Source organism: Capsicum annuum, chromosome 1 (assembly GCF_002878395.1).
Source record: "Capsicum annuum cultivar UCD-10X-F1 chromosome 1, UCD10Xv1.1, whole genome shotgun sequence".
NCBI classification, from domain to species: domain Eukaryota; kingdom Viridiplantae; phylum Streptophyta; class Magnoliopsida; order Solanales; family Solanaceae; genus Capsicum; species Capsicum annuum.
The window spans coordinates 227,287,052-227,296,662 of record NC_061111.1 but is presented as its reverse complement, the minus strand read 5'-3'; the positions used below and the strand labels follow the sequence as shown (position 1 = coordinate 227,296,662).

The following is a 9,611-nucleotide window of genomic DNA, read 5'->3' as shown; positions in this document are numbered from 1 at the left end:
ATATATGTTGGGCCCGTGCTGACACGGGCTACAATATCTAGTATAAGGATATTTCAAGTATTTGAGCTGACCTAGTGTTTCATATTTAAATATTCTTATATTTTACCTTCTCAAAATGAATCTTATATGTTTAACAATACTCATCTATTTTATTGATTTGATATGTAAATTAAAAAGTAATAAATATTATTAATAATTCTACTAATTTATCTTTTAAATATACTTCCTCCATTTTAATTTATGTGAGGTAGTTTAACTTGACACAAATTTAATAAAAAAAATTAAAAATTATGATCTAAAATAAGTCATAGATATATGGATATTTTAAAACTAAAATATTATTTTTAAAAAATAGAAATGTATCATTCTTTTTGAAACTAACTAATAAGTAAAATGAATCATATAAATTAGGACAAAACGAGCAATAAATTTAATGTCTTAAAAAATAAATTAAATAACAAATAATATTTAATAATAAAATTAAAATAAATTTTTAAAAATAAATTATTTTTTTAATTTTCAAACAAAAAAAAATATTATTAGCCTTCAATTTTTAATATGTTGGAAAAATAAGGTTCCGTTTGGTCATGAAAATTATAATATTTCAAAGTTAGAGTTGAAGTTGAAATTGGAGTTATGTTTGATTATGAATATAAATTAAAATTATTTTTAAAATTTTATAAGAGAAGTATGAGCATAAAAAATAAAAATAAGTATATCTTTTTAAAATATAATTTTAAAATTGTATTTGAAATTCTGATCACCAAATTGCTTGAGGAGGGAGCAGTAAAACCACACACAAAAAGGGAAATAAAAAGGATGTCCTTTGTCCAAAGTTTGTAAACCTATCATCAAGAACCCAAAAAAGTGGCTTTGGATTTGAAGAAAAAGGTGAAGAACTAAAAGGTTTCCCAGAAACAAAAGTGTTTTGCTATCCAAAAGTCAAATCAAATAGTTCAAAAGAGTATATTATTAGTTGTGGCAAAAATCAAGAATGCTAACTTCTTCACTGAGGCCATCTTTTTTGCCTCTTCTTCACTCACATCTTGTGTTTTCCCCTTTGAATTTCACTAAAGTTGTTCACTTTTCTAACACCAATTATCCTATTCATTATATTTCCTCTACCAAAAGATGTGCTTCAACAACTTCATCTTCCTATGGACACACGGTATTACTACTTTTTTCTCTGTCTTTATGTATGTTGGAGTCTACATCGGTGGGTTATAGGTCCTAGGTCTCCTTATATAGTCTTGGACATTCCTCCTTTGTAAACTAGCTTTTGAGGTTGAATTAGATCGTAGGTCCGTTTCTTTATTGTGGTATCAAAGTCAGGTTACCCAGTTCATTATTTTCGATGTTGGGCCCCCTATCTTATATTGTCCTGTCCTGAACGTGCGGGGGTGTTGGAGTCCCACATAGGTGGGTTAATGTTTTCGATGTTGGGCCCCTTATCTTATAGGCGTGCGGGGTGGTGGGGTTATTGTTTTCAATGTTGGCCCCCTATCTTATATTGTCCATGCTCTAGATGTCCAGTCCTGGGCGTGCGGGGTGGGTTATAGGTCCTTGGTCTCCTTATATGATCTTGGGCAATCCTCCCCTCATGAGTTAGCTTTTGAGGTTAAGTTAGGCTATAGTCCATTTCTTTATCACTTAATAGTTAAGGTTGAGTTAGGCCCAATGCCCATTTCTTTATCACTTAATAACTAAAATGTATATGTTGGGGTTTCATTTTTGTATTTGTAAACAAATGGATTGACTTTGTGATATAATTGAAAAAATGGATTCTTGATAATTTGGTGCTTGATGGGAGGAAAGTTCAAAACTTCATTATTGTTTGAGCTGAGGGCAGTGGCGATGCCAAGGATTTCGTTAAGGGGTTCAAGATTTAATATACACGGATGAAAAATTACCTTTTAACCTATATAATTCCTATCGTTATATATATATATATATATATATATATATATATATAGTACTCTGTTAGTTTCATTTTACTTGGTCCCTATTGACTTGCCATTCCCCTTTAAGGAAACATTTATTAGGGGTGTATTTTACTTAAATAACATTAATTATGCTGTGGAAATCTAAATTGACTACTAATACTTTATGTAGTCATTTAATAATAGGGTAGTATTAGAAGAAAATGATAAACTTCTATTGATTTCATGAATTGGACAAGTAAATTGAAATAACTACTTTTAGTAGGAGGGCCAACTAAAACAAAATGGAGGGAGTATAATTTTTCACGAAGGGTGTTGAACTGGCCACTCTTTGCTCTTCGGAAATAGCCTCTCTGCCAGCACAAGGTAGGGGCGAGGCTGCGTACACACCATCCTCCCCATACCCCACTTGTGGGATTACTCTGGGTTCATTGTTGTTGATGGGCTCAAAACTTTGTTATTGGTTATATGTAGTTGTTGTTCTGACTTGTCCTGAAAAGGAGAGTGAAATGATGTTCTCCCTTTACTTGTAGTTTGTGGATATAGCATTAGCTGGCTCTTGTTACTGTATTGTAACTGTGGCAATAATTTCTCTGCGTTACAGAAATTAACCTTCCTTTATCAGAAAGTCAGTTGTTTGTGGATTTGAAGCAAGTAATTGTTTGTCATTTGCGTAGATTTGGGGCTTTTGTTAGATGGAAACAATATTCCCCATTTCATCTTATTTGTTGTCTTTTTTTTTTTATGACAATGGCTTGTAGTTTGTCCTAATGTATTGGTCTTTCCTCTGTTAAACTGGAAAGTGAGGTTGTTAGAGAAAAATCACTTGATTAGAATGAGAGGAACAAATTTGCATATCCTGCGATTGGCAGCACCTATAACATGTTTGGATATTCTTTAGCTCTAGCCTCAAATTGTTGTGCTATTTTAAGCTGCATAAATTTTCAGTAACTGCCAACCACACAAGTAGAGGCTCTCATAATTATGCACTTTCATGCATCAGTTGGTTTTCACTTATGATTTACTGCCAGGGGCCTCTGTTTTCTATGTGCTGGTATAGTGGCCCGATGGAGATGCTGAAACATATTGCAACAATGATAATTTGAGGAATGAAGATAATTATCCAATTCAGATGTTTGGTTCTGATGACGAACTCAGCTCTCAGATTCCAACTCAAGTTCAGTCTGTTGTTGAAGGCTCAGGATCAGTTTTGGTATCAGAGTATAAGCCAGTTCCAGATGTGGACTATCTGCAGGTTTGATCTGGTCTTATTACTCTTCGATTAGGAATTTTGTATTATAATTACATGTATCGAATTGGAACTGCAATGAGATTTAAGAATATATTTGCTTGTTTGATTATCCTCCTTGGATATTTATTACCTACAGACAATCTACTTGGATATTGTTTGAGTAATCATCTTCCATTTGGCATTTAACGTCTTTGGTTAAGTAAATGAATATGATAGATTGGGTCAAATTGCATATAATTTTCTACTAAATTACTAATTATGTCTAATTGTGGCCGGGTTATTATTTCTTTGTTGTGATGGATTAAAATTTTGGATTGGACTTACTCTTTTCCTTAATTTTGTGTATCCTGAATGACTCAACCTCTGGTATATGTAATCTTGACAAGGCGCTTCTTGGTAGCCATCTATGAGCTGTTCTTCTTTGTTAAGTGGTCTGTTGAAAGTGCACTGAGAACCCAAGGCTGATATCTCTTTAGATTATGAGAAAGAAGTTATTGGTCAAATTGGTGCTGGCAAGCAGTCTAAAGATATTTGGCAGGCCAATTCAAGTGTCACTTTGAGCCAACAAAATCCACTACTTTGATGTTTCTGATGAGTCTGTGAATGTACTTATCAAAGATGTGTTTGTTAATGTAAATAAGAGAGATATTGCTCCTTGTTGATGAGAAATAGAGATATTGTTCCTTTCATGTTTTCAGGAGTTATTAGCAATTCAACAACAAGGTCCAAGAAATATTGGCTTTTTTGGGACGCGAAATATGGGATTTATGCATCAAGAACTTATTGAGATTCTAAGCTATGCCTTGGTCATTACGGTATGGTTCTCTTGTGTTAGTTTAAGGAGATAGTGAATTAATGACTTCGAGCTTTTCAATGTTTAGTCAACTTCTTTTTTCCAGAAAAATCACATCTTTACTTCTGGAGCAGCAGGCACCAATGCTGCTGTCATAAGAGGTGCTCTTCGTGCTGAGAAACCGGAGCTGCTAACTGTGATATTGCCGCAGAGCTTGAAAAAACAACCTCCAGAAAGTCAGGAGTTATTGTCTAAAGTAAATGCATTTCCATTTTCTTTTTTGCTTGCGTCTATTCATAAAATCGCACTTCATTATGACAGAAATGTCACTCTTGGTTTTCTTACCATCAAAACCTTAGAAAAAAGAACTGTAGTTGATTGTCTCACAAAACAATTTTTGAAAGGATATATTGTCCATGTTGTTCCTGTCACTGGAATGCTTTTTTCTCTCTTCCCCTACTATGAATAACCACAGTCGTTGCAATGTGTCTCGTGGATTATCTTTAATAGAGTCTTCCTCTTTTTTGATGCCTTTTTGGTTTAAAGTGTTATATTTAGAGGAGAGAGAACATTTCTTCTAAATATTATCTGCCTGCTTCTTACTTATCCTAGAAAATAAATCTTCCTTCGTGTGTAATCCTTTCTTAAATAGAAAGAATCATTCGTGAGAGCTGCAACCTCTGTTCTTCTCTATGACTACGTGTACTGTTTAGTAATCAAACTATTATATACTGAGACTTTTGGTGTTAACAAATCTTGGAATATTCAGTTTCAGAGGCTAAAATTACTGAAAGTGTTGACCTGAAAGTCGAGGGGCATGCTACTGTGCGTCTTATTAATATGTTTAATAGTTCACACAAACTGCAGTTGTACATATTTATTTTATTAAGGTACAAAATTGGAACTGCAAAAATTAGTTGGAACAGACCTGCAGCACCATCTACCATTAGGTCTTCTAATTTTTAAATGTATTTGTACTCCTTTATATCGCTAAGAAAGACGAAAGACAAATGATGAGTTGCAAGTGCTAATTTCCAGCGTATTGGTTGGTGGAGCTAATTTCATATATTCACCATACAACCAACACCTTAGTTCTAAACTAGCTGCGGTCAGTTATATGTATCACTAGTTACTGTTCAACTCTTTTTCAAGTCCGTTTCAGTCCAATATTATATAATTTGACTTTGAAGGAAAATTAGGTTTTCTCTAAAGCCTAAAGTTATTTCTCTAACTCACACCCTTATCACTACACAGATGCACAAGTTCCTAACTTTGACATCTCCAGACGTAGCATAAGTGCAACAGTGACAATTAAGTGTTGTCCCAACTAGTTGGTATTATATATATGGGTCATTTGAATCCATTCCCCACTTTGTGAGAGTATACTGGGTTTGGTTTGTTGTTGTTGTTGTCATTTGAGTCCATTATATTATGTTCTTAGCTAAGTCTGCATTTTGGGATAAGATTATAGGTCTGTGCGACCACTTTGTGCGTTTTTAGGTCTAACTCATCCTCTTTGATTATCTTCATTCATCACTGTGGCACACCTATGAGCTGGTGCATGTGGTGGATTACATAAGACATGGCAAAACCACCTCATGTTGCATTCTCGCATTTTCCTTTCTGTGTGTATTAGCACCCTTTGTTTGATGTAATTATTTCTAATCTTGTCCAATCTTTTGTGATCACATCCATCTTAACATACACATTGTACAATATTCATCTCGTGAATGTATGAGTGCTAATATTACTTGTCTTACAGCTGTTATGTAGACAGTATCTTTTACTCAGTTTGGTATTTCCCATCCCATGCTACGTAAGTAAGCACTCGTCTATTTTAGCTATCATCTTCTAATTCTATGTATTACATCTTCATCTATCAGACTCTTCTCTTGGAAGGCTGAAGTTAGATATTTGAATTGTCTACAATTTTGCCTGATAATCCTGTTTAATTTCACTACACCTTTGTTATTATGGGGAGCTAAGCTTGCTGCATATATTTATGTCTTAGTTTTACTTGTCGTAAGTACCTCTCTTTAGAGTGCTTCTCTACAGTTCCAACTTTTGGTTGAGTTTCTCACAAGTTACTTCCATTGAATCAATATCATATGAAAATTGCATCTCATCGTGAAATCTTATCCTTCATATAACTGGTTAGCTCACTCCATTTAGGTAAACAAGTATAGATTTGAGGCATGTCCCTAGATACACCTACAGTAATGGCAAACCCTTTAGTATCTCCTTGTATTGATCTTACACTTGTGACTGCTCTTTTGTACATATGTTTTATGAAATTATATATTTGAATTTTGATATGAATTTCTTTCCTGTGAAGCATCCATTAGCAAACTGTTTCTTGATGCTAATATCATTTGAAGACCCTTCTTTCTTTCTCTATAAGTTTTCATCTGGCTTTGCCGCAAAAAGTGTAGTTTCTCGTGGATCTAAACTATCTATTGTCACCCTTCGTATTGTCTCTATATTTGTGCTGTATCAATTTTTCTCGTAGGATTCATAAGTTTTATACCATGGTAGTTTGCAAAACTTTGAACATCTTTGTTTTCACCCTCTCTATTCCATTTTTTTTTTGAACTGGTAATGTTGTATATTTCTCACAAACAGTACATAGGTTGTATTGAAAGTGAAAAACCATATTTACAACATTACTTCCAAATCCTGCTAACTCCTACCGAAATTGAATCTAGAACATCATTATGGAGATGGTGTTGTTTGAATATACTTGACTACACCAAAAACATATTAACAAAAGGCAGTTTAGCTTAATCTTTTGCATACTATTTTTTATGCTATCAAAACACCTAGCATCCCTCTCCTTTGAAATTGTCCACCAGATACAAGCAGGGACAATCTCCATCTATCTTTGTTTTTTGCCTGCGCCCCAGATTCCTCTCAGCACTGGAGTGTTTGAGTAATCCTTCCAGGCATAGTCCATGAGATGCCTTTCTATATTTTGAAACGATTTCCATCTGTCCTAACCTTAGTGCCCAGAGTTTCCTGGTACTTGTTGTTGGTGGGAGGTGACTGGTATCCTATGGAATTGGTTGAGGTGAACACAAACTGGCCCGTACACCTCTGTTATAAAAAAAAAGAGAATTGGAAACAATTTCACTTTAAGCATCCTATTTTACTTTCAATGATATGCTTTTCTAGCCACACATATGTCATAGCATGTTTGAGATCACAAGTTTCAAAAGTCTTTTTTATATGCCGTCCCATTCAAATAAGTTCACATGAAATGAACCAGGAGTATAATTAGTATGAAGGTACTTTTGTCCAATTATGTGGTAATTTTCCACATTTAATGTACATTTATAATTTTGGTTGCCATACTACTACAACCACTTCAGGTTTAACTTAAGCAAGTTCTGTATATCTATAATCATCGATTAAGATTGTCGTCAAATGGCTTCATAGTGATTAAATTCTGAAAATACAATGCGCTTCTTCTGTTGCTCTTCTAGTGGACATGAATATTGGATACCCAGAAGTTTTTTACAATGGAGAGGGTTAAGACGTCAGTTTAACGACCTGAATGATGGAGTTTGGAGATTTTTAATCTTTTCTAATTTTATATTTTGAATAAAAAGGTAACATGTGTACTTAAGATGGTTTCTTAATATGACTCGTAATGGATTCCAAGTTTCAAGAGGGAAGGAACCAAGATTTTTTCCGCTTTAAACAACTACTTTATAATGACTTCTGATTGAATGGACAGGCTGAATTTGATCTCCATTAGTCATTTATAACTCAGCAAGAGGAGGTCAATCTTCAAATTGATTTCCACCAAGTTTGTTTGATTGTTTAATGCAACAATAGTACGGTATTTAGCAGCGCGTCCTGACGTCATTATAATGTTGACTTTCTTGGATTTGCAGGTGAAAAATGTGATAGAGAAACCTCACAATGACCATCTCTCACTGCTAGAAGCTAGCAGGTACGAAATGAGCATCACTTTTGAATGAATTGGGTATACAATCTCCATTTCAAGTTGAACCAGTTCTCTATATGTTTTAGTGAGGAAACATGAAAATCTGATTTCTTGTACACTTTTCAAACATCTATAGGTCTTCAACAGTCATTCTTCAATGTTGCAGTCAAGTACTTAAGTTGTATTGGTTTCTTGGCAGAAACTGCTTTCCCTGACGTGCCAAATGAAATGTCATCATACTTCATAACACAGTTATATCATTGTTCTCCTCCATATTTTTCTTAAAAAGTGGAACTGGTTGTGAATGTGCTTTTTATCATCATACAAATAACTTGGTGCAAATTGCTCGCCTCTCCTTTGTAGTAATCGTTTCAAACTGTGTGGGTGTATTATTTCCCTGTTGCTGTATCCGTGGTAATTCTAACTAGTGGTTGATCTCCTTTGCATTGTGTTAAGGTACCTTATTACCATGTCTTGGGTTATCTTAATTGGTTTTCCTGATGTAGGCTATGTAACATGGACATCATTTCTCAAGTGCAGCAAGTTATTTGCTTTGCCTTTCATGATAGCAGATTGCTTATGGAAACTTGTCAAGAAGCCAAGAATCTTAGGAAGATTGTTACTCTCTTTTACTTGGACTAATGGATAGCAACAACCTCTGTTCATAGATTCTTTGCTATTGAATATGTTCTCTGTTGATTAAGGGGGAATATACACATGCTATGCGTGTATGGAAATTACTGCAATGCAGAAATTGTTCATACTCATGCCATATTCATTTAATAGAGTAGATGTCTTGTCGATTACAACATAATTTATACATGTATTTATTTTTGCGTCAGGTTCAATGCTTCCTTGTATTGCCACGTGTATCTTGCTCTAGTTAGTTGAAGAACTGTACATGTTGTTTGGTTATATAAGAAAAGATCTATATGGAAAGTCAATAAGGTCAATCTACCTTCACGTAACAAGGTAATTTGATCTATTAACCAAGAAAGCGAAATAGCTAAGTAGATTGCCATGTTGAAAGTGAATGTTGACTTCATCATCTAAAATTGAGTAGGGTTTAGCATTGAGTTTGTTTTGCCTGAACAAGTTATCAAAGTACTTTAATTGGTATACTAACAATGATGTGCGGATAGTATTTAAGTAAAAGTAATCATTAAACAAAGATTGATTAAAAAAATAATTTAGATTTACAAATTTATCAAATAGTAAAGCATAAAAAAATATTTCATTGACCAATAGATAAACCAATATAAACTAATGAAATGTAAGTCAAAATCTCCAATCAATTATAGTTTCTTGAATAGTTCATAACAAATAATTCATAATAAATTACTTCAAAATGAAAAAAAAAAAAACCGATAAAATCAATTTGAATTTGTTAAAAATATTTACCCATATACGAATATTGAAAGGAGACCAAGTATAAAGAAAAAATATTATCGTTCTAGTGCGGAGACTGGTTGAGCAGTATAGAGAAAGGAAGAGGGACCTGCACATGGAGTTTATTGACTTGAAAAAGGCGTATGACAGTCCCTAGGGAGGTTCTTTGGAGATGCTTGGAGGTGGGGGGGGGGGGGGCCCTGTGGTGTACATTCGTTCGATTAGGGACATGTATGAGGGGCGAAGACTCGGGTAAGGACCGTGGGAGGGGATTTCGAGCATTTTTTG

The 9,611-nt window shown here is 34.2% G+C and overlaps 1 protein-coding gene across 2 annotated transcripts; it reads left to right on the top strand.

Annotated features, from left to right (window-relative positions):
- The first annotated feature begins 750 nt into the window (after window positions 1-750).
- On the top strand, window positions 751-8,775 carry LOC107847255. 2 transcript variants are annotated; one of them, XM_016691450.2, is made up of 6 exons: window positions 751-1,168; window positions 3,001-3,195; window positions 3,891-4,007; window positions 4,092-4,241; window positions 7,882-7,940; window positions 8,441-8,775. In XM_016691450.2, the coding sequence occupies exons 1-6, from the start codon at window positions 995-997 to the stop codon at window positions 8,574-8,576; spliced, it is 831 nt and encodes a 276-aa protein (XP_016546936.1). In that variant the 5' UTR covers window positions 751-994; the 3' UTR covers window positions 8,577-8,775. The 2 variants fall into 2 exon arrangements, with proteins under 2 accessions (XP_016546936.1, XP_016546939.1); XM_016691453.2 differs by having other exon boundaries at window positions 820-1,168; window positions 8,071-8,775.
- The last annotated feature ends 836 nt before the right edge of the window (window positions 8,776-9,611 follow it).

Excerpts from the sequence above, each read along its gene's own strand:
- LOC107847255 (XM_016691450.2), top strand. The coding sequence starts at position 995 with ATGCTAACTTCTTCACTGAGGCCATCTTTTTTGCCTCTTCTTCACTCA. Across the intron at positions 1,169-3,000 it reads CATCTTCCTATGGACACACG|TGGCCCGATGGAGATGCTGA; the intron begins GTATTACTACTT and ends GTGCTGGTATAG. Across the intron at positions 4,008-4,091 it reads GCTATGCCTTGGTCATTACG|AAAAATCACATCTTTACTTC; the intron begins GTATGGTTCTCT and ends TCTTTTTTCCAG.